This window comes from Mirounga angustirostris, unplaced genomic scaffold (assembly GCF_029215605.1).
Source record: "Mirounga angustirostris isolate CCGP_5_RB_7025 unplaced genomic scaffold, mMirAng1.0.hap1 SCAF_14, whole genome shotgun sequence".
Lineage (NCBI taxonomy): Eukaryota > Metazoa > Chordata > Mammalia > Carnivora > Phocidae > Mirounga > Mirounga angustirostris.
The window spans coordinates 60,834,605-60,860,190 of NW_026991722.1; the positions used below are offsets into that span (position 1 = coordinate 60,834,605).

The window sequence follows — 25,586 nt, forward strand, 5'->3', positions numbered from 1 at the left end:
ACTCAGAGTCTCACAGTCTGAGGAAATACTATGTCATAGCATTCTGACACAAATTCTTACCTTGATATCTAAGTAAACGTCAATATTCCCCGCATTTTTCAAAGGTAAGTGCTGCTTTGTTGAGGAAGCCATACTGGCAAACAAGTGCATAGTCTAGAGGATGGGGTAAAACCAACATTTTAAATACTGTCACAATTAGAATGAAATCAACCTGAACATAAAATCGTGGCAAAGAGAAGAGTTTAGGGTACCTGTAAGTCTTTTGGAGCATGTATCCTAGCTATTCCTGTTCTTGCTTGAAGACCAATACTTTTAATGACTGGGGTAGGGTTTGGGCTATCAACTTCTATATCGACTCTTGCCAAGAACTCTTCTGCTGAATCTAAAATCTCTACAAAAGTTGATTCTTTTAGTTCAGAGACCAGAGAGTTATTTAATTCTAAATGCCTCAAGTGGCCCAACACTATACCCTCAGGGGTCACAAGAAATTCTAAGGAATTTAAAGAATTCAAAGAGGAATAAAATGAGTGGAGGGGAAAGGAGAAAAAGAAAGAAAGCATCCAACTGGTAGATATGATAAAATCAGTGAACAGAAAAGATCCCAAAAGGTTTTCAGTGGTACTCGCTGGGGTTACCCAAACATGGGTTTGACCCAAAACAGCATGCATGCTCTCTGCCCCATTTTAAAAACAACACAAAATATTTGACAAATTACTCAAAGTATTCACATTTACTGATGGAGGAAACAGGCCTCAACTTTGTGGTTTATTTAGCTACAGAGTAAAGCAATTCCCAAAAAACATATGTATGATACCTGAAGAAGTGATCTGTTTCTTTGGACCATGGAAAAGAACCCAAATTATCAGAAATTCTGGATCCTGTAAAATAAAATAAAATAAATTTACACTAGCATTAAGATTTAAGTCTTAATGAAAGGTAAGTCATGGGCGCCTGGGTGGCTCAGTTGGTTAAGCGACTGCCTTCGGCTCAGGTCATGATCCTGGAGCCCCAGGATCGAGTCCCACATCGGGCTCCCTGCTCGGCAGGGAGTCTGCTTCTCCCTCTGACCCTCCTCCCTCTCATGTGCTCTTTCTCAAATAAATAAATAAAATCTTTAAAAAAAAAAAAAAAAGAAAGATAAGTCGTTTGGAAACCTACCTTCCTCTTCAATTCTAAGCAGTCCTTCAATCCCCCAGCTTACCTGCCCATCGTAGCTAGCAGGCATCATGTGGTTGACCACAGAAGGAGCTGCCAGCTGAGCAATCACGTCAGCATATGGAGCTGCTTTCAAAGAAGCATGGACGGGTGCCTTGGAAAACGTGAAGCAGCGCCAGGCTATGGCATTCTGTTCAGAAATAGAAGAATCGGTTTCAATAAAGCCAACAGTACAATGTTGGTGTGATGTTAAATTTGTTGACAGAATCCTTAACAAAAAAATGTACTTCCATAAGAAAAATTAATCAAGAATGATATTAGGAGTGTCTACAATTCCAAATCAATGTGCTCTGTGAAGTTTCTTACTGTATGTTAGTACTTACAGCACTAATAACAAGTCTGATTGGCACAGCGGCATGAGTCCTGTTTATCAATTTTAATGGCAGAGCTTTCCAGCCACCATAAGTCAAGTCGCCAAAATCAAGAACATCTTTCTTTTCTGTTTCTACCTAATTATGAAAGAAAAGACTGATTTCTAAAAAGCAATAAATCAATAAATACCACAGCTTATATTCATATCACTGCTCTTTACAGCCACAGTCAGCATTAAATGTAAATTTACCTGTTTCCCTAGACCATTTACAACTGCTATTTTCTACAAAAATAAATGTTAAATTCTTTTTTTGAGGTAGTCTATGTATCCAAATATAAACTAGAGAACAAAGCAATACATTTGTTGTTGCTACTCTGAAAAGACTGTTAGATCTTAAGACAAACTGACAATTTTATACAACATATAAGCTTCCTTTCAATGAGCTATGAGCTCTTATTATTATACAATTTTAACTTCTCAATTCCCGTCAAAATATATGTTGGCATTTTCAGATTTAGTCCAAATTTCTGACAAAACTGAAAATGTTTAAAATGATATCAAAACAGACATCAAAAGTGTAAAATGAGCGCCTGTCATCGTGACAGATGACTTCTTTAACCACTGGAGAACAACCGAACACAGACCCCTCACACCCACACACGTAGAAATGTTGGATAATATTTAAAATATAGATACATTTCTTTAGCCTGGTCAAATATAAAAGGAAATCAAAAACAGACTGGCAAATGGGAGCTGACTTCCATGGTGGTCCATGAAAGTCTGGGATCAACCCACTCCTAAGGTAGCTGAGCTTCAACACCCTCCTGAGAAGAGAAGGTAGGACCCTGAGCTTGCTGTGGGCCGGGTGAGGCTGGAATGGAATTTGAAGTCCCTGCATCAAATGCAGAAATTCAAAGAAGTGCCCTTTTTATGAAAAGGGACCTGGAAAAATTCTTTTTACACATCTGAGGTGATAACAGGGAAGTTTGTCCAGAGATGGGTGGGTGTTAGAAGATCATTTGTAGGAAAGTAAAACCCCAGGGCTACACCACACTAGGCATGGGAGCTCCAAACTGAAAATCACTGAAACCTTTAGTGCCCTCAGCATTTATACAGAGTGCTCTCCATGGACACTCTGAAAAACCAGGACACATAGGATTTCTATATAGCAAAGAACAGCCTCCATGATGTTAACTCACATTTAAAAAATATAAATTATCAGGGACGCTTGCGTGGCTCAGTCGGTTAAGCGTCTGCCTTCGGCTCAGGTCATGATCCCAGGGTCCTGGGATCAAGTCCCGCATCAGGCTCCCTGCTCAGCAAGTAGCCTGCTTCTCCCTCTGCCTGCCGCTCCCCCTGCTTGTGCTCTCTCTCTCTCTCAATCTCTGACAACTAAATAAAATCTTTAAAAAAATAAACAAATAAAAATAAAAAATTTAAATTGTCAATTCAAAAATTACAAACCACATGAAGAAAGTAAGCAGGAAGACCTAGCAAAACTAGCAGAAGAAATCAGCACCTGAAGAACTGAAATAATCTGGATTAATTATAAAATAAGTAAATTTTAGGGGCGCCTGGGTAGCTCAGATGGTTAAGTGTCTGCCTTCGGCTCGGGTCATGATCCCAGGGTCCTGGGATCGAGGCCCACATTGGGCTCCTGGCTCAGCAAGGAGCCTGCTTCTCCCTCTCCCTCTGCCTCTCTCCCTGCTCATGGTCTCTCTCTCTATCTCTGTGTCTCAAATGAATAAATAAAATCTTAAAAAAAAAAAAAAAGTACGTTTTAAATACAGATAATAGAGTTCGTGAAAAGGATAAAAATAGAAGATTCAAGAAAAGATGGTGAGCAAAAAAAAAAAAGTATAAATAGCTTGATCAATCTGTTAAAAAAAAGTTCAATGTTGGGGTTTTAAAACCATCTGGGACTAAAGTATTAGTCAAAGATATTACAGAAGGTAAAGATCAACACTATGACTGCCACTTTTTGAGTTGTTTGGGCTAGAAGCTTTTTGAGTTGTTTGGGCTAGAACAGAGCTCTTAACTAATTTTATACCTGAGTAACCAGTTTGAATAAAATGGGAAATAGAAATGTGTAACTTCCAAACTAATACAAAAGGATTAAAGAGAATTGTTACTTCATTTTTTTAAATTTATTTTTTTTTAAAGATTTTATTTATTTATTTATTTGACAGAGAGAGACACAGCGAGAGAGGGAACACAGCAGGGGGAGTGGGAGAGGGAGAAGCAGGCTTCCCGCGGAGCAGGGAGCCCGATGTGAGGCTTGATCCCAGGACCCTGGGATCATGACCTGAGCCGAAGGCAGCTGCTTAAGGACTGAGCCACCCAGGCGTCCCGAGAATTGTTACTTTAAAAAGGAACAATTTCACTTAGAAGATAAAATGATCTTGAGTCTAAACGCACATAACAACAGAGCTCAGAATACCCAAGACAAAAATCAATAGAAGAATCGTAAGGAGAAAGAGACAAATCCACAAACACCCCTCTCAGAGGCCAAAACACTAAGCACACAGAAACAGTAGTAATGATACAGAAGACTGGAACCACATAGTAATAAATCAGAGTTAAAGGATATGTAAAAGAATTCTGCACTCAAGAGAAAGAAGAGCCATTCTTTTCAAGCACACAAGAAATATTAACATAAATCGAACACATACTACACTATGGGATCTCTCACTCCTTCTCCCCCTCCCCAACCCTTATTCTGATTCCAATGTGGGGGATGCGATGCAGAGAGGCAGCTGAAACATTTCCAACACGTCTGGAAATAATAAATGTACTTTAAGGGCACGTGGGTGGCTCAGTCAGTTAAGCATCCAACTCTTGGTTTCAGCTCAGGTCATGATCTCAGGGTCGTGAGATGAAGCCCCACATCAGGCTCTGCACTCAGCAGAGTCTACACCTGAGATTCTCTCCCTCTCCCTTCCCCCATCCCCCCACTTGTGCATGTGCTCTCTCTCTCTCTAAAAATAAAAATAAATAAAATCTCAAAAAAAAAAATCCCCAAGAAACTATAAATATACTATAAAATGCATAACCATCCAATTTCCCCAAGAAACGACCCAAAGTCTTCTTTGGCCAGACTTAATGCATAAACCTTTAACAATATGGATGAAATAGCTAACTGACTATATTCACTGGTCTTGGTACACATATATGTAGTATGTAATACAAGATTTCAAAAACCATATACATTTAGAAATATTACCATTTCCACTTTCTATTTGAATCAATAGTTCAACAACTATTACTTGAGCCCCTACTATGCGCCAAGCACTATTCTGGAAGTGAACAAGAAACACCCGTCCTGCACCCCCAAACAGCTTACACTCTAGTGTAACATAGGGCAGCTGTTCTTATTTTCCCTATATACATATACACAAGATTTCCCCTACCTAACCACTTACAGTATTGTTTCTTAAAGTGATATTTAAAAGGCTAATATGGGGCAGTTGGTGACTGGCTCAGTTGGTGGAGCATGAAACTCTTGAACTCAGGGGTTGTGAGTCTGAGCCCCACACAGGGTATAGAGATTACTTAAATAAATAAATCTTTAAAAAAAAGTTAAAAATAAAAAAATTTAAAGAGGCTAATATAACATCCAACGTTTACATACAGCACCAGGGATAAACACTGATCTAGTTACATTTCTTAGTTTCCTTTAAAATAAACAACCCAATATGTCTAGTGACTTCAGAACATCTCAAACTAACACCCATATCTAGCAAGTTTACCTGTGTTTCTGTAAAATAATAGAAATAATTTTAAATTCTAAAATAAGAAGATATTAAGAATCAATGGTTAGCTTGAAAGTAACTCTGTGGCATATTTACCCACATATTCATTTTTCTCAAGTATTACTTCTAAGGTTAAACAGCCTCCATTCAAATGCCAGGCATGACAAAGACCTGCTTAAAGTAGTTACCTCGATCACAGGGGTCTCGGCAACAGCCGTGAGAATGACTCGGCTTGCCAAGGCTTCTGCTTGTGCTATGGTCTCAGCATCCGCTGAAAATGGCCAAGAAGCAACACTGAATATACATCTGAAAATCCCAGGATCGGATGGTATGAAAAGTACTTTTATCTCTTCTGTGGCATGAGGTCTTACGATGACTTTATTCTTGAAGACTAAACAAGGATATACTGAAAGATCTACCTTTAAAAAAAAAAAAAAAAAAAGCCATACAGTTCATTAAGAAATGGCTTCACAAGGAAAATCAAGAATTAGGATCAACTAGTTTAAGATCCCTTTCTTCCTAAACTATCAACTCCAAAAATTTATTGCTCTTCCAAAATATCCAAGTCTTAGAACTCATTATCTATAAAGTACAATTCGCCAAAATTACGAAGACTTACAAAGCTAAGTTGAATGTGTGTCTGGTCTGTTTTAAAGTAAACACAGCTATCTACACTCTCACTTCCACTGAAAGAGCCCCTGGAAACAGTACTCTGGCACCCCACATGTCATCCAGGATGGGTTTTTGCGGCTGCACAATCAGGGGGATTAGACTGACCTCCAAGTTCCTAATCAGGCCTCCAAGTGCATGATTATGACTCACTTCAAACCCTCCCTCCTCACTGTACACAAGGGCATTCTTTTCTACTCCCACGTCCAGAGGCAACACTAGCTCCTAAATGCCCCTAAAAGGGCCTCCAAGCTCACCTCTCACCCTTAACGCTTTCCTCCAATCACATACTTTCCATCTAACCTCAGGATCAGAGAAGAAAGGCTAGGAAAAGGGCAGAGGGAGAGCAGACATAATCTTACTTTCCCAGGTAAATAAGGGTTATTACCAGGAGGTAAGAGGGAAAGTAAACTCATCCACCAACGCTCGTCTGCAAACAGCAGTGGTAAAACCAGGACATTCCAAGACAGGAGTTGCTGACCGTACTTCCCACCACCCTCCCTGCTCACTCATGTCCACATAGGTCATCGTAATCATGAAAGGAGATTTAGAATAGTGTATTTTAGCACCTCTACCTGATCATGTGAGAGACCCTTGCCATAAGAGTTAATGTTAAAATTGTATTTCCAGATATTTAAAAAGATCATGTAAGAACGTGATCAGATAAATTAGTCAAAAAGACTCCACTTACTGAATGAAGGTATAGGTCCCAAGAGTAACTTTTTTGATAAATGACAGTAACTTATATTCAATCACATTTAACAAAACCAACAAATAGTGGAAATCAGAGCTTTCAGTACACTGGATGGACTACAACAAAAGGGGGGGAGGCTAAGAAAAAGATATAGTTATTTTCTCATGTACCATTGCAATGATTCTGTGCGAAGATTGGGGGGACAGACTCCCCTGTACAAAAGAAAGTACTAGAGAGAGATCCAGCATTAGTCACAATGCGATTTCTAAGTCAAAGGAGAAAGACACAGAAAGCTTACCTTTTCACCATTAACACTAACGGTGAGAACCCCAATGCTGACCTGTAGCCAGCGGTCAGTTGGATTAAGCACACTGAGGAAGGTCTGTGAAGCAATGCCAACACAGCAAGCATGAGGAAACTTCAATTCCTCAGGTACTCTTACCTTCCCTGGGTAAAGAGAAAGCATGGTCAAATGCAAGTTATATCAAACACCTGATTAAAAGCACAAGTGGGTAAATGGAAATTTTTATAGAAGACTACCTGTGACACCCAAGAGCTATGGTATGAAGTGCCCTGGGTCTTAAGGAGTCCTTGACATTGTATAAGCCTCAGCACAGGCCACCAATGTTTTTCTGTTGTATCCAACCCAGGAAGAACACATGCAATTGATCAAACCCACAATCTGCAGCTAATTAATTCTTCGATGTTACTGCCTATTAGTAATCTCTTCCTTTTTTCTACCACAAATATAAGCCACTACCTAACCGAATAAGAAACTTACAGAGGGCTCTAACTTTCAAGGTTTGCACATCTACCCAGAATTTTTTAATAAGGCCGATCTTTTCGCCATCCTTATGCAATAACTTTGGAATTTCCTTGAGAAGAAAAAGAGGGTAGAGAAGACAGCATACCAGTGGTCATGTGCACTGTGTCAGAGAAAGCACAGCACCCAGCTCTGCTTAGAGTGGCTGTATCTAGCAAAAGAATCCGGGGGCAGTTCAGCCACTGCAAACAAGGGTGGAAGGGTGCTGTCTCTCACAACTGTTATCCCCCAAAAGACTTTAAAAAGTGGAAGGAGACTCACTCCTCCAGGGAGCCAATTCTAAAAAACTGGGCGGTTCCTAGTTGACAGAATAATAGAAATCTAAGTGCAGAGTACAGGAGAGACAGGAAGACAAAGACATCAGGGAGTTTCACCTGCATACTTATGTTTGTGTTTTTCTAAGGCCATGCCAGGGACCCTTGCACAGCAATATATTATGTGTTCTCAATTTAGGAAAAAGAATAAAATTAAGAATAAAATTCACACCAACCAGTATCTCCTTGAAACAAACTCATTTTGTGTCTCGCTTGAGAAAACTCAATTTTTAAATAATAGCAAGCAATAAACAGTAACAGAGAAAAAGCATCTTACCAAATCCTGACAGCATTCCTGAATCCCATGGTTCAGTTCCACAGTTTGTACCAACAGACTGCACAGGGAAAGGTTTTGCTGTACTTAGAAGATTCTGATTGAAGGCATTAGAATATGGGTTATAAAGGGAAGAGGGACCCATCAATCCAGAGCCGGTATTTTGTCCTAGACAAATTCCTCCCATGGCCACAGAGTTGTGAACGTGCTCTCCTACGGCAGCAGGGTATGGACAGCTTCCCGAGGGTCCACAGACAGTGGCGCTGCCAGCTTGGCACTGAGGCAGAGCAACATTTCCAGCCGAAGGTAGTGTTCCCAAATACTGCTGGACAAAGGGGGCTGCGGTAAAAGAATGTTGAGTCCAGAGCGCAGGAAGTGCGGTGGGCACATTCTGCATCACAGGAGCAGAGCCCCAAGACACAGTGCTGGGAAGAGGGGCGCCCTGGTTCCCCGGGGCCATCCGCTGAGGAGTCTGGCCACTTACTGCACTGTCGGTAGTTAATGCAGCTCCAGAGGCTACTCTCTCACCTTTGTTCACAGATGCCTGGTGTGCCCCAGGCCGGTGTGGCATCGCTGACACAAGTGGGCAGGTGACGCCTGACTTGCTCAGTAGAGCCAGGCTGATCTGGTCCAATTCACTGGGGTGAGAGGTCAGCCCTACTGTACCGATTTCTGATAGGTCTCCACTCCTGGAGGAGAGATCTTTATTCAACCTAAAGTAAGGTTTTACATCTTCAGGTCTGCTACTCAGAGAAGTCATTTCAGTCACATTGTCTGTAGCTGAGTTTTTCTGATTATAGGACCGTGCTACTTTACTTCTACTTTGAAATGGACCTTTTTCTCTCAGTTTTTCCACAGCCTGTTCCTCTGATGGAATTGGACTGGCTTGAGTAATTGTGGTGCTCAATTCACTGGTGACATCACTCTGTGCGTGACAAAAAATGTTATATAATCCACAAACTATTACTAACGCAAAGCATGCTGGTATAATCTCAAATAAAGAAGAGATCTACACATTAACTCTCTGAACAAAAGGCCAACTTTCTACAGCTGTGAAACGCAAGATTAAAAGTTGGAAAGTGTTAAGTTACTGCTTCACAGAAATTATGAGGAGATTAAAGAGCTATATACCAATTACATCTCTGACAAATTTACACAGACAAAGGACCAGCGACAAGTACTTTCATTCAAATTTAAGGGATTGTTTTCCTGGAAGCTGTACAATAAAAATCTAATTAAATTAATAACACAGGCGTGGGGGCTGAGCAAGCTTTCAAATGAAATTGACACAAGGTCAGGAAGAATCAACACAGCTCATAGGCTTTCCCATGCCTGTTGTTTGTTTATACCACTGTTAGGCTTGAAGATGCTAATTTCTATGAGCACTAAGTCTTTTCCAATGTCTAAGATTATGTGGTTGTGTTTTCTTAGGTAAGAAGTAACAGCCCATTCAATGTTCATATACTCATTTCATTATAAGGCATCACCTTAGGAGTGATGTCTATGCCCTGCAGGGTGGACCAATGGAATTTATATATAAGATGCACTTAAACGGACTATTCTCTACGCTTGGTTTGAAAACTTCTCTTAAACCAAACAGAAATAGACATTAATAAACAAAGACCAGGTTATTTACCAGACATCATCAACCAATCAATCCACAAAAATAAGTTAACAGCCAGTTCGCATTCAGTGGTAACTTCTTGGTGCCAAGCCCTGTTCTCACATCACTGTCCCTCCTTAGAGATGAAGAAACAGGCTTGGGGAAGTTATAGTCTATCTCAGAAAACAGCAGAAGATAGCCCATCTAACTCTACAACTCAGCCTGTAACCACTAGCTAAGAACAAAGAGACCCAACACTTACCAGCATCATCAAAAAGATGGCTTTCAATGATTTGTCCAACGTGACACCATATATATAGTAACTTTAGTGGATATATTTAGTAAGGGCTAGGTGGAAGAGGACTGTATTGAACACAACAGTCATATTCAGCTCATTAAAAAACTGAACACTGTCATATTCACAGAACACACAAAGTCTAGCTTCTCCCACATAAATCTCTCAGATCTACCTGCTTCTCTCCCACCCCCACTGCCACTACCTCAATCCAAGCCCAAACCATCTCTTGTCAGAGTACGGCAGCCTTGTGTCAAAGTCTCCTGGTTTTAATCTTGCCCCTGCTCAGTGCCTCCTCCACACTGCTAGTGCCACGAGCTTTTAAAACATCAACAAAGGGGCGCCTGGGTGGCTCAGTGGGTTAAGCGTCTGCCTTTGGCTCAGGTCCTGATCCCAGGGTTCCTAGGCCGGAGCCCTGTGTCAGGCTCCTTGCTGAGTGGGAAGCCTGCTTCTCCCCTCCCTTTGCCCTGACCCCACCCCGGCTCATGCGCTCACTTCTCTCTCAAATAAATAAATAAATAAAATAAAACATCAACACAGATCATGTCAGTGTCCTGCTTATGAGCCGCTGAACTCCCAAATTTTACATTCAAGACTCTTCATGGTTTGGCCTCTTCTCCTTTTCCCATGTAAAATTCACTGCAGCCATGCCAAACTTCCAGGGGTCCTTCAAATGCAGTGTGCATTTTATAACTCCATATTTACCTTCATTTGTTAGTCTGCTTCCTCCCTGCCAACTAGTCTTACAAAATACAGCTTTGGTATATTACTTATCCCTCCCAATAACCTTTGTTGAACCATCACTAAGTCCAGTCACATTTGTAGTTAACTACCTCTGAATCCCACAGCATAGGTGGATCATAGTGCACTTCATTCCAGTGTGCCTGGCAAGTGTCCTCCACCAGACTGAAAGATTAAAATAGTTGTACTTCTACTGCCTACTCAGCAAGGGTAGCTATTTGATCAAAACACACACGCACATACATGCACACATACAAACACATTTTAAATTAAAACAGCAACAGAAATTACACAGGCCTAAACTTCAGTCTGACTCCTACAACCATTGACTTTAAAGCCATAAGCCTTAGTAAAGAAATAACAGAAATGCTGCCCACCTTGCAGCCCTCAAGGCCATGATCTGAGGCCGTAGTAGGACAGGAGCTCTCTTGTTCAGACACGTAAGTCAACCTACTCACACTAGCTTGTGGACACACCAATTGAGACGACTCACTCTCACAGGGGGGCTTCTGATGAGCTGCTGAACCAAAAGACTCTAAAGCACACCTGAAAGGGAGAACATCTTGTTGATTAGTTTTCCATTCCTTTATCTAACATTATCTACACTAACAAAAAAACATTTCTGCTTGCCTACAAGCTTGTTAATCTATACTCTCTGCTCTAGCTGCCATATATGGTAACTCAACCATGGACTTTTAATCTAAAATTGTAAATCATATTCCCATTGAATAAAGCACCTGGTAAATTATTCTAAAAAAAAAAAAAAAGACTGTGGCATTTTCATTAATAAATTTCATATATAGTTGCATAACAATGTTAGGTATTCATTTGATAAACATTTATCGAATACCTGATATAAAGCAATGAACCAAGCATTCAAAAGTTCCTGCCCTCAAAGAGCACAGATGAAAAAAAAGAATCATGTACGTAAGTTCAAAGAAATGGGATCAGTCATACACTGCTGAGCGGAATAAGATGTGGGACGACTTTTGACTAAGCGATTAAGCAATGCATACCAAAACACTTTGACTCAAACATTCTACATCTAGGAATTAATCCTAAGGAAAAAAAAAAATCAATGCTAATTATAAAGACTCTGCCAAAAGGATATATCTTAAACACATAAGAGAAATTAGGCTATGGAAATTATGGCACAAACATACAATAAAACACTACTCAGGTACTTTAAATCATACTGTTAAGTACTATCCTTTGACTCAGAAAGATGTTCATGACATTAAAGAAAAAAGATTAGAAAGCAATAAATATAGTAAGATTTCACATCTACCTAATACACACGCCATGTTGTTGGCCAATACCCATCCCAGGGCCAGCCCAGCCCGACATAAGGAGAGAAAAAAGGAAGCACCGCCCAAAGAGAATGGCAAAGTCATACCGGACAGGAACAGCTGCTGTCCTACTGCATGCACACTGTGCCATTTCATTTCAGTTAGCTCTTATTTGATTGAATTTTACCCCATCCCTTTTTTTTTTTGCACAAAGTTCTGAATACTAAGCTGGGCAACAAACACAGAGAAAATCCCATTTTTAATTTCGGACTTTTAAAAAGCCCCAAATCAAGACAGTGGTATTGACAAAAAACTATAGTTAGTGTATTTCTAACCAGTGGAGACAGAATATTAACCAAATTGCTTCAGGCCTATTTTAGCTTCTGCATGACATGCACCCACATGGGTTCCTATATGCATGCACATACTTACACACACACACACACACACACACAGATACCATAATACAACATGAAAAAAGTTCTGGGTTACTGGGGTGATGCGCTGTTACTAGTCTAGTTCCTTTTTTTTTTTAAACGATATTTATTTATTTATTTATTTATTTGAGAGAGAGAGAACAAGTGAGAGCACAAGAGAGAGAGCAAAAGCAGGGAAGAGGGGCAGAGCGAGAGGGAGAAGCAGACTCCCTGCTCAGCAGGGAGCCTGATGTGGAGCTCCATCCCAGGACCCTGAGATCATGATGAGATCATGACCTGAGCCGATGGCAGATACTTAACTGACTAAGCCACCCAGGCACCCCTAGTCTAGTTTTGATTGAAAGGAACAATGCATTTGGGTGTATTACCTCAAATAATGAGACGTGAACTGTAAGAACACTCGGAAATAGGAATGCCTGAGTGGCTCAGTCAGTTAAGTGTCCCAACTCTTGATTTAGGCTAAGGTCAGGATCTCAGGGTTGTGAGATCAAGCCCCGTGTTGGGCTCTGTGCTGGGTGTGGAGCCTGCTTAAGATTCTTTCCCTCTCCCTCTACTCCTCCTCCGCTAAAAAAAAAAATGAACACGTGGAAATAAAGAAATTTTAGTTGAGATGTCAAACTTCAAAGGAATCCCAAAACTGCCAAGGTGCCAGCCACACAGAGATACAAAGGCGGTTCTGGGACTAGAAGGTCTAAATCAGCTCTATGGACCTGCTGGAAACAAGCTAGAAGACTAGCTAAGAGGAATGCTAATGAGCAGCAAAACTTATCAGATAAAGTACATGCACCAAAAAAATGTTGCTGCTGAAAAGATGAAAATTCTGGCCAATAGTATACCGTAAATATTAAAAAAACAAACAAACAAACAGAACTTAGGGGTATCTGGGCAGCTCAGCCTGTTAAGCATCTGCCTTCAGCTCAGGTCATGATCCCAAGGTCCTGGGATTGAGCCCCACATCGGGCTCCCTGCTCAGTGGGGAGTCTGCTTCTCTCTCTCCATCTGCCCCACCCCCGACTCACGCACTCATGCTCTCTCTCTCAAATAGTCTTAAAAAAAAAAAAAAAAAAAAAAGCAATACAAGTTGGTAGAAACCAGAGAAAAAGAATAAAAATATCACACTCAAAAAAAAAAAAAAATCACACTCATTTTACCATAATAAAGAAGTACAAGGAGAACTTCAATAAAAATAAATGAACATAAAATCAAAGTCAATGTTGGCAGCAATAAAAAGCCTAATTGATGCTACAGAAAATCAGTGATGCAGAAGATAAACACTTGAGCCACTACCCCACAATACAGAGTAAAGGAAAAAGAAATGAAAATTAGGGAAAAGAAAACAGTCATAAATGACCAGAGAATGGAGTGTCAACTAATGGGAAACCAGGGTTCTCAAAAGGAAGAGAGAATAGATGGAACACAGTCAACCATCAAAGGTAACAGAAAACAAAACTTCCTCGGTTGAAGAAATAACTGTGTATACAGAGTTTATCATAGTCCAGGAAAACCAACTAAGAAACTGACACAGGCATTTGAAGCTGACGAGGGAAAAAGGAGAGAAAGCTGTAGCAGGAACCTAAAACAGAGCTGGAAATGAGGCTTAGATGAAAATGCGTATTGTGCAACAGGAAAAGACACACAGCATGACCACAGTCACACAACGGAGTGCTACACAGCAACAAGCACGAGGAGCTACTGCTACAGGCAACCACAGGATGAATCTCAGAAACACGTTAAAGCGTTGGAAGCTAGACACAGAAATATGTGTGATTCCGTGCATATGAAATGTAGTAACAGACAAAACTAAACTATGATGATACAAATCAGGAAGTGGTGGCAGGGTGGGAGTGGGGAAGGAGGAGGAGAACTGACTTGAAAAAGGCAAAGGATTGTTAATGGAGGGACATATATGTTCTATATATTTTAGGTGGTGGTGTTTCCATAGGTGTATGTAAGTGTCAGAAACCCACTAAATGAAACCCCGTGTATTTTACTGTATGTTAATTATACATCAGTAAAAATAAAATACAACAATGCATACTGTGAAATCCTAAAACTGGGTTAGGAGTGGGCCAAAAATCTGCCAGTGAGCACACTAGTAGGCTAAACCACACCCCCAAATGATTCATGGATTGATTAATCTACATACCAGAGACTGATCTCAATTCGTATTTGCTTTGGTGGCTATGGCAGCAAAACACGTGTGCTGAGTAACTCAGCAACACTGCATCACTCTCATTTCATCTTCCCCTGCGATTTTAATTCAGGGCACACTTACCCTCTTCTAAATTAGCCTTTTCTCATTAAGTCCTGTTGTTTTGCCCCACACTAAGAAGCGGGGTTGCAGGTGCCTGGCTAGCTTATGCATGTGGAGTAAGCTTACCGATTCCACGGTCACTTTAGAAAGGTTAAATATGACACCCTCATTCAAAATATCTGAACATATACCAAGTTCATGAGAAACTTTAGTATCCCCCTAAGGTCTATTTCCTATACATAACAGATAAGTATATTTTCTTAGAAGGACAAAAAAAAAAAATCAGGTGGGTCCAAGAGTGAGACCAGCCAGCCAGCATTCTCTCTGACCAAGGGCAATGTGACAGAAAAAATAATAATGTAAGGCTTTATATAAGAGTACTTATATTTTTATTAAATGCCTTCATATACAATTAAAAAATATCAAAACCACAGAAAACAAGATGAAACTGGAAAGTACACAGGGGGAAAGAAACATTGCAGAAAACACTGTAAGGAATGCAGAGATAAAAAATGTGAAATGCAAATAAGATGAAACAGAAATTAAGAAAGAGGCAGATCATTGCAGTGATGGTCAAATTCTGTATCTCTGATTGTGGTGGTGGTTACATGAATTCACACCTGTGATAAAATGACACTGAATTCTACCCACACATTCACTGTTCCCATGACAAGTTTCTGGTGATGACACCATGCTAAAATTATGAGAGATGTAACCACTAGGGGAAACTGGGTGGTATCTTTGTGATCTATAATTTTTCCAAAATAGTAAGTTCTTAAAGGATTAAAGAGAAAATAAATGCAGACATCAAGCAAAATGGATCCCACATATGCATCACTAGAGTTCTGGGGGCAGTAAAGGGCTGTGGCAAATTTTCCTTAAATAAATAAATTCACATACTGAAGGGTATACTGTATGATGCGACAAAATAACCATGAAGAGTCAACACAGAGATATAGCCTAATAAAATTAAACTAGACTTGAAAGAGAGCATCTTCGGCATAAGCTTACAAAAAGATCAAGTCAATTCTGAGGCAGAAAGAATTGGGGTGCCTCAGATTTCCCTCCTTCATTCCACAGAGACAGTAAAGCAATCCCTACAAAAGACTTAAGGGAGGAAAGCATAAGCCGAAGATTTTAAACAAAGCCACGCTATGCTTTCATTACAAAAGCCACAGGTTAACTGTGGAACATGAGCCTAGCGAGTAATGTTCCCTCTGTCCTCTGAGCAAACTACCATAGGATATACTTCAGTCAGTCGAGAGAGAGGAAACACCTGATGGCTAGAAAAGAATATATTTATCATGGAACACTACATCAAAAACTAATGATGTAATGTATGGTGACTAACATAGCATAGTAAAATAAAAAATAAGAATATATTTAACTAAAGAATAAAAACTAAACAAGTATAGGATAGGATGAATCAAAATGCAAATGAAATGCCAATGCAGAAATTATGTAACTAAAAAAGAAAAAAGTAGAAAGGGAAAGAACATGAGAATAAGCTCTCACTGGTGATAGACACTATTATGGGTTGAGCTGTGTTTCCATAAAAACATATGTTAAAGTATTAACCCCCAATACTTCAGAATGTGACCTTATTTAGAAATGGGGTCACTGCAGATGTAATTAGTTAAAATAAGGTCATAGTGGAATAGGCTGGACCCTTAATCCAATGTGAATGCAGAGGCAGAGATTAGAATAATTCATCTGCAAACCGATGGACGCCTATGACTACCAGAAGCTGGAAGAGGTAAGGAAGAATCCTCCCCTAAAAGCTTCAGTTTAAAGATTTTTTTATTTGTAAGTAATCTCTACACCCAACAAGGGGCTGGAACTCAGAATCCCAAGATCAAGAGTTACATGCTCTACCAACTGAGCTAGCCTTGCGCCCCCTCCCCAAAAAAGCTTCAGAGAGAACATGGCCCTGAACTTCTAGCCTACAGAGTATGAGGCAATACCTTTCTGTTGTTTTAAGCTACCCAGTTTGTGACACTTTGTTATGGAAGGCATGGGAAACTAACACAGTTGGGACTCAAAGAACATCATTTAAAAGCTGGCAAAACAAGTGTCAGAAGCAGAAGCATATTTAACGGTACAAAGATAAACATTCAGATGACTTTACAGACAAATATTAGAGGGGAGATAAAGGAGAAAAATCAGTAGATGACATCCATCATGACAAGTCAAGGCCAGATGACCTTCAAATTTGGTAGAGCTGGATGACTTCTAACGTTTTATAAACATGAGCCGTTAAGTAAGAGGTGGCTGTATATATGAAAAAGTGTTTCAAGACAAGGTATCGAAGAGTCACTGAAACAGGAAAGAATTTAAGCCCTCTACTAATTGTTAACTCTAGCTTACCCATACCATTTCAGATGAATATGCAAAACTCCAATGGCAGCCAGGGAAATACCTAATAGATAACTTTGAAATCAGATATAATTTCAACCTGTTTCAAAATATTGAACATTTTTAATAATTTTACTGTTTAGGTAAGTTTTTCTGTTTATTAAAATCTTTCAATAGAGAAACATATAAAAGATACTTTATACAGCCATAAAAGGGGCAACTAGGTAGCTCAGTCAGTTAGATGTCCAACTCTTGATTTCGGCTCAGGTCATGATCTCAGGGTTGTGAGACTGAGCCCCAAATCAGGCTCTGCACCAGATGTGGAGCCTGCTTAAGATTCTCTCTCCCTCCCTGCTTTCTTTAAAAAAAAAAAAAAAAAAGCCATAAAAGACAAAATTCGTAAATTTAATAATAAACTTTTTGTATGGCAAAAAAATACAAGCAAAGTAAAAAGAAAAAAAATGCTTCTATAGACTAGGATATATAACTCATATCACAAAGGGCTATTCATTCTGCCTAATACATCAAGGGCTCCTAGAAATGGAGACAAAAAAGACTAAAAATCCATGAGAAAAATGTGCAACAAATATGAATAGATATTTCATAGTGAAGGAAATACAAATATAGAGGAAAAGATGCTCATTATCACTCCTAAAAAATATGAATTAAAGTTATACTGAGATACTATTTCTTTCACCTATCAAAATGTCAACCATCAAAAAGTTTTATAAACATTCTGTTGATGAGGCTGTGGGAAAACAGGCTCTCTCTTAAATTGTTGGTGGGATAATTAAACCAGTACAACCTCTATGACATGGTTGTACTAATTTAAATAGGTACATGAATGCAAATACTCTGATCCAAAAATCTCCATTTCTGGGAACTTATCCTATAGATCTATTTCACATGACCAAAGTGACTATAATACAAATGAAGCTGTAATAAGTAACTTTATATAGCAAAATATAAGTAAGTGCATAAAGGACTCTATATTGAGTATAAAAAGGAATGACAGTAAGAATATATATTCATATTTGGTTATGCATGCATAAAGAAACTCTAGAATACCTAAGAAACTAATAACAGCAGTTCCCTGGTGAGGGGATTGGGGAACTAGGCAGAAAAGGAACACGGTAATGTAGGAAAATACACACATGCACATGAGTGCATATACACATATATACACAGGTATACATTTCAAATATACACATATATACATTTATAAATACACATATAAACATTTCATAAAGCAATAAATTTACACTGTTCAAAAGTTATACACACACATATGCGTACTTTTGAATAATGCAAATTATGGCATTTTTGAAAAATTATGTTTTAAAAAGTTCTTATAACTTGAGTTAAAACCTATGAAGTATTAGGATTCTTCTAACCCTTGAAAAAGTATTTACCAATCTCATTAGCATTAAAAAATCAAATTAATACAAGATAAAAAATATCCAAACCTTTAAGCGATTTAAAATATTGATAAGAAAACAGTGAGATGGATACTCTCATCATACACTGATGGTAAGAACGCAAGTCTTTAAGACCTATTTAGAAAATAATTTGCTAATAATTTCCTGAGTTGGGAATTTCACTTCTACTTATCTATCCTTAGGAAACAATCAAACATGGAAAAAAAATTTTATGGGCAAAGCTGTTCATCTCAGTATCATTAAAATGGCAAAACAAAAAATAAAATGACAAAACACAGTAAAATATAGTATCTCCCATTATCCACCAAAGGCATCAAATAATCCGTGGCTGATTCACTGTGCAGACTAATTTTCTCTTAAATACAAAGAATCATTATAATAAGTGAGAACAAAGTACAAAAACTTGCACAGAAAAATGGCCTGAAACAAATTCACAAAATATATACAATGGTTACCTTTGAGAAATGAACCCATAAATAATTATTTTTCTTCTTTACACTTTTTCCAATTTTCTTATACTGAACACATATTTTTATTATTAAAGAAAAAAAAAAAAGGTAAGCACCTACCCTGATAAACTTGTTCCAGAAATTTCACTAGGAGAAGAATGACTCAGTGGAGAAGAGGAAGGTCTGAAGCTATCCTGGTCATCCTCTGACCCATGTCCACCATGCTCAGGAGAGTGATTTTTCAAATCTATCAGAAAGGTGTTATTTTTCAATGAGAACAACAACAAAAATCACCTGTAATTTTGTGAATGTGACCAATTACTTCAACACTTACCAACATTTTTAGGCGTAATTATGGAATGTTTTCCAAAAGTCACATGTTTTTCACCATTGCTTGCTTCACTAACACACTCATTTTGCCTCTGATTTTCTCTATTATTTGTTATTTCCTCACATTCTCCTGACAGCCAAACAGATGCTATCCTGGGGTTCCTTACTAATGAATAACTATTAGATGTTAGAGTGGATACTGAGGTGGCTGTTTTGCAGTTACCAGTATCTGGTAATTTGTTGTCAAGAGGATATGTCTTCACATCAACTATTGTACTTTCATTCTCTTTTCTATTTATAAGAATTGAATTTGGACAGTTTGTTCTAAATGATTCTTGATTCTTGCTCTCTCCATTTTCACCATAAAAAGTAAATGCTGTATTTTCTTCTGGTTCCTTTATACTTATATCAGCAGCACCTAAGTCCACTGTATGGATGTCTCGTGTAAACTGTTCTTTTGGCAAAGATAAATCCCACCGATCAGATGTACCAGCTCTTGAAAAGTTTTCCAGTCCACCTTCATATCTACTGACTTCTGTTTTTTTAAGGTATTTCTCCATATCAAACATGCTGGATCCATTACTTTTTTCTGTATCATTAGGCAAGAAATGAGGCACAGTGGAATAGTCCTTTTGTTTATTATCTTCCTGAAAAGTCTTCTCTCTGGTTTTATTTGAAAGTGCCTTGATCATGGCAGCAAGTTGGGAAGGATCAGTACTTACTGATGCATCTGCAATGGCTGAAGCAATGGTGCTTATCCTAAGTACAGAATCACCATCAATGGGTGGCTTGCTTTTGTATCTTCGGGGTTTGCTACTCATGAAGAAACTGTCCTAGAAAGGAGAAAATTCACATCAGATAAATTTATCTCAGTTTCATGGACATGTACATATTAGTTTAATCTTTAGATGTTACATAAAACTTAACAGCAGCTAGAAATTAATGGTATACCAATTAAATACCCTAATTTTAAAAAAGACAGTTGTTATCAACTTTAATTACAGAGTACTGGGTTACTCACAAAATTAGATTATCAATTATTTTTTAAAAAATCTTCAGGAGTTAAAGAGATGCTAAGGAGGTGTTAAAACTGAACCAGACAATAATTTAAAATAAAACATTAAGATACTGGGATCGAGAAACCAACGAGCCACTGTGATTCCAAATATAATCCTTGGTAATTTCATTCAATTGTTAGAAATGAGGAACACCAGGGGCGCCTGGGTGGCTCAGTTGTTGAGCAACTGCTTTCGGCTCAGGTCATGGTCCCAGAGTCCTGAGATCGAGCCCCGCGTCGGGCTCCCTGCTCCGCGGGAGGCCTGCTTCTCCCTCTCCCACTCCCCTTGCTTGTGTTCCCTCTCTCGCTGTGTCTCTCTCTGTCAAATAAATAAATGAAATCTTTAAAAAAAAAAAAAGAAATGAGGAACACCAGCAGTCTCAGATCACTTTGATCCAGGTACTGGGATTGAGCTGATTGGAGCTGGCCCTCAGTCCTTACGAGGGCCAGCCTAATTTTGGTTTGCCTTTTATCCTAGGGTGTGTAACCCTTTGTGGTCTCATCCTAAAGCATGATTGTTTACCACGGCTTCTCCCTACCTCTCATCATTGGTAGGCACTGAACTCTGTTTTTATACCCTCACTCCCATAAGAACACCTTTGCTGAGTTTCTTCTTAAAATTTTATCCACAGCATCTTCTTGAAGCAACAGATCCCCACAGGGAAGAGCACTCTCAGTACTGGGATTCTTTCTTCTCTTGGATTTTGGCCCAATAGTTTTTTGCTCCTTTTTTAGCTCTCCAGTACCTTCTAAAAGATGCTTCTGGATATGTTATCCAGTTCTAACTGTTGTCAGCCAGAGTTGGTTTGCATTACTTAGTCTGCTATTACTTGGAGACCGAAGTCTTAACTTGCATTTTTAAATATTAAATAGGTTTATGTTTCTTTGCTGTTGGTTCCATTTCAGTTGTTTACCCATGGTTCCTATTTATGTCTTGCTGGTGTTCCTCATTCATGTCAGAAGCAAACATAAATCCTGTCTGGAAGATTAAATCTCCCATGGCCTCAAATTATTTCAGTGACATTTCCTGTAAAAGGTTAAAAGCAAAATAGAAAAAGATGTAACATGCAAACAATAAACAATAAAGAAAGAAAGCTGGTGTTACCTATGTTAATATCAGACTAGACTTAAGGCATAAAGCGCTTTATCTGCAAACAAAGGCAGTCATACACAATGACAGAAGGTCTCATTCACCAGAGAGAACAATTCTAATTTGTATGTACCTAAAAACACAGCTTCAAAATTTTTAAAGCAAATACCGCCAGACTCACAGTGAATAACAGAAACATCCATAATCATAGTGTGAGATTTTAATATCTAAGTAACTGAAAGAACAAGTACAATAATTTTAAGGATATAGTTTCATTACTATGATTTAATAAAATTTACCTAAATAAAATATACAGAAGAGAGCAACCAAAGATCACACCACAGACATTCCCATTATGTGCACAGAAAATATTTTCAAAAATGGAACAAATGCTGAGCCATATATCATGTTTCAGCAAATTTCAAAGGCCTAGACTCAATATTTTAAAATCTGGAAAACCCCTAAATGTTTGGAAATTGGGCAATACACTTGCAAAACACAACAGACCAGAGAAATTAGAACATACATTAAATGGAATAATAAAGACAGTATCATGTATCAAAAAATATCTGATGTAAAAAATAGTACGGATGCAACAAAATTCCTGCTTTCAGGAAAATTTACACCATTAGATGTTTATGTAAGGAAAGCAGAAAGGAAGAAAAATTAAACATTTATCTCCAGAAGTTAGAAAAACAACAAGTTAAATCCCCAGAAAATTTAAGGAAGGAAATAAAGACCAAAAAATCTGAATAGAAAACAGAGAATAAAATTAATGAATTAATAAAATTGAGAAGTACCTGGTAAGAATGACTAAGAGAAAAGAGAGGGAAAAGAGCCAATATATAACAAAGAAGACATTCCTTAAGAACCTAAAATATTAAACAATCACAAGAGGATATTATGGTCAATATTTGTCAATTTATATGGAGTGATATATTTTCAAGTTTAGATGAAAGGTTCTAATTCCTAGGAAACTACAATTTACTAAAACTGACACAAGTTTTAAAGATCAGAATAGTCCTGTAACTTTTAAAGAAACTGAGGGGCACCTGGGTGGCTCAGTCAGATAAGTGTCTTGACTTCAGCTCAGGTCATGATCTTGGGGTCCTGGGATCGAGCCCCGTATCAGGGTCCCTGCTCAGTGGGGAGTCTGCTTGTTCCTCTCCCTTTCCCTCTGCTCTTCACCCCGCTCATGCACTTGTGCACACTCGCTCTCTCTCAAATAAATAAAATCTTTAAAAAAAATTGAATCAGCAATTAAAAAGTATTAAAGAAAATTCCAGACTCTGAGGATTTCACCAATGTACTCTACCAAAATCTAACAGCACCAATCTTAAAAAAAAAAAATAAAAATAACAGCACCATTCTTATACTCTTTCAGAAAAACAGAAGAAAATGAGACGATCAAAACCTTGATACCGAAACCAAAAAGGCATTCTGCTCACTCACACAGACACAACATTCTGAAAAGACCATAAGCAAACCAAATCCAATGATCTATAAAAAGGATAGGTATATTCCAAGTATAGAAGAACAGTAGAATATTCAAAAACTATTTCTTGTGATTCACCACATTACCAGAAAAAAAGAAAGCTGATGCTTACTTTGACAGACACAATAAAGCATTTGACAAGATTCAACCTCCTTACAAATTAAAAACAAAACAAACTAGCAGACAAGTATCAGAAGGGAATTTTTAAAAACGATGATAAATAAAAACCTACAGCACACATCTAATCTTCCAGATTTAAAATTCTAGTTAGTTAACATACAGTACAATGTTGGTTTCAGGAGTAGAATGCAGTGATTCAGCACTTACATATAACACCCAGTGCTCATCGTAACAAGTGCCCTCCTTAATGCCCATTACCCATTTAGCCCATCCCCAACCCACCTCCCTCCAGCAACCCTCAAGTTTATTCTCTATAGTTAAGCTCTTATGTTTTACCTCTTTTTTCCCCATGTTCTTGTTTTGTGTCTTAAATTCTAATATGAGTAAAATCACATGGTGTTGGTCTTTCTCTGATTTATTTTGCTTAGCATAATACACTCTAGCTCCATTCACATTGTTGCAAATGGCAAGATTTCATTCTTTCTGATGGCTGAGTAATGTTCTATTTTATATATATGCCACATCTTCTTTATCCATTCATCAGTCAATGGACACTTGGGCTCTTTCCATAGTTTGGCTATTGTTGATAATGCTGCTATAAACAATGAGGTGCATGTGCCCCTTCGAACCTGTATTTTTGTATCCTTTGGGTACATACCTAGTAATGCAATTGCTGGGTCATAGGGTAGTTCTGTTTTTAACTTTTTGAGGAACCTCTACTGTTTTCCAGAGTGGCTGCACCAGTTTGCATTCCCACCAACAGTGTAAGAGGGTTCCCCTTTCTCCGCATCCTTGCTAACATCTGTTGTCTCCTGTGTTTTTAGTTTTAGCCGTTCTGACAGGTGTGAGGTGGTATCTCATCTTGGTTTTGATTTGTATTTCCCTGATGATGAGTAATGCTGAGTATCTTTTCATGTGTCTGTTAGCCATCTGGATGCCTTCTTTGGAAAAAAGTCTAGTCATGTCTTCTGCCTATTTCTTAATTGGATTATTTGTTTTTTGGGTGTTGAGCTTGATAGTTCTTTATAGATTTTGGATACTAGCCCTTTATCAGGTACATCGTTTGCAAATATCTTCTCCCATTCTGTAGGCTGCCTTTTAGTTTTGTTGATTGCTTCCTTCACTGCGCAAAGCTTTCTATCTTGATGAAGTCCCAATAGTTCATTTTTGCTTTTGTTTCCCTTGCCTCAGGCGACGTGTCTAGTGAGAAGTTACTATGGCTGAGGTTGGAGATGTTGCTATATTCTCCTCTAGGATTTTGATGGTTTCCTGTCTCACATTTAGGTCTTTCATCCATCTTGAATTTATTTTTGTGTATGATCTAAGAAAGTGGTCCAGTTTCATTCTTCTGTGTGTTGCTCTCCAGTTTTCCCTACACCATTTGTTGAAGAGACTGTCTTTTTTCCATTGGATATTCTTTCCTGCTTTGTCAAATATTAGTTGGTCACACAGTAGCACATATCCAATTTAAAAATAAATACTGAAGAGCTTTCCCACCCTGTCAGGGAAACCCAACATCATTCCTTCTCTTCAACACTGCTCTGAGGTATAATAAGGTAGGCCAGTCAAAGAAATTGAAGGTATCAAAATCAGAAAGGAACAAAACTATTGTTATTCTCAGAAGATAAAACTGCATATACAGAAAAATCCAAAGAATCTACAGATAATTATTAGAGTTAATAGTAAATTTGGCATGGTTGCTATATATAAGTTAAGTATTTTAAAAAAACATGTATTTCCGTTTAGCCAAAAAAAGGAAGAGTGAAGCTAAGAAAGGTAGTATTAAAACACTGTTTCAACAAATTAGAAAGCAATTTACAAAAGATGTTTGTAATCTCTGCACACACAAAAACCATAAAATACAGAGAAAAATTAAAACCTAAGTGGAAGGATATGTAATTTTCATGAATTATAAGATTCAGAATTATAAAGGTGTCAATTTGACGGTTCTAGAGATTAAATGGAACACCAGTTAAAAGCCCAACAGTGCTACTTGTTGGTTTGCTGAAGGTGGCAATCTGATTTTAAAACATATGTGGAAATGCAAAGGGCCAAGAACAGTCAAGATACTTAACATGAAAAATAAGGTAACAAGACTTATAAAGCCACAGTGTCATATTAACATAAGATAGACCCCAAATGTCCAATGGACATGTCTAATGGGCATAGCAAATGCAGGGCATTCATATAATAGAATACTATATATAGTAATGAAAATAAGTTTCTTTTGTACTTAACATAGTTGCACCTAGTAAACACAAGTGAAAAAAATCAAAGAGAAAGAATACATGGTACATGATTTCTTGTAAATAAAGTTCAAAAACGGGCAAAATTAATAGTGGATAGGAGGAGTAGTGCTCAGAATGGGCAAAAAAAAAATGGTTTCTGAGCTGCTAGTGGTGTTCTCTTCCTTGATCTGGGGGTATACACAGGTAAGTTGTGGTAACTCACTGACTGCAAGTTTGTTTTATAAATAAATTTATGTATGCTTATTATGTTTAGTATGTATGTACTTAGCATGTATATTTATTATATGTTGATTAAAATGTTTCTAAAAATTTGAAGGACATTTATAATA

General features: G+C 38.2%; 1 protein-coding gene across 15 annotated transcripts in view; it reads right to left on the reverse strand.

Annotated features, from left to right (window-relative positions):
• Nucleotides 1-25,586, reverse strand: part of LOC123852770 (nucleoporin SEH1) — a 167,648-nt gene that overhangs the window by 44,685 nt on the left and 97,377 nt on the right. For 14 of the 15 annotated variants that reach the window (XR_008507057.2, XR_010407335.1, XR_010407336.1 and 11 more), the window contains 11 exons: nt 19,251-20,079; nt 19,037-19,163; nt 11,071-11,239; nt 8,058-8,979; nt 6,942-7,090; nt 5,469-5,699; nt 1,539-1,664; nt 1,202-1,345; nt 815-878; nt 252-391; nt 61-153 (listed from right to left, as the gene is read on the reverse strand). Coding sequence is in view for 12 of the 15 variants with exons in the window: in XM_045887055.3 (XP_045743011.2) it covers nt 61-153; nt 252-391; nt 815-878; nt 1,202-1,345; nt 1,539-1,664; nt 5,469-5,699; nt 6,942-7,090; nt 8,058-8,979; nt 11,071-11,239; nt 19,037-19,163; nt 19,251-20,079 (2,994 nt within the window). In the remaining 3 variants the exon portion in view is untranslated. Of the gene's footprint in view, nt 1-60; nt 154-251; nt 392-814; nt 879-1,201; nt 1,346-1,538; nt 1,665-5,468; nt 5,700-6,941; nt 7,091-8,057; nt 8,980-11,070; nt 11,240-19,036; nt 19,164-19,250; nt 20,080-25,586 lie in introns of those variants that run through there. The other variant, XM_045887059.3, reaches the window with a different exon arrangement.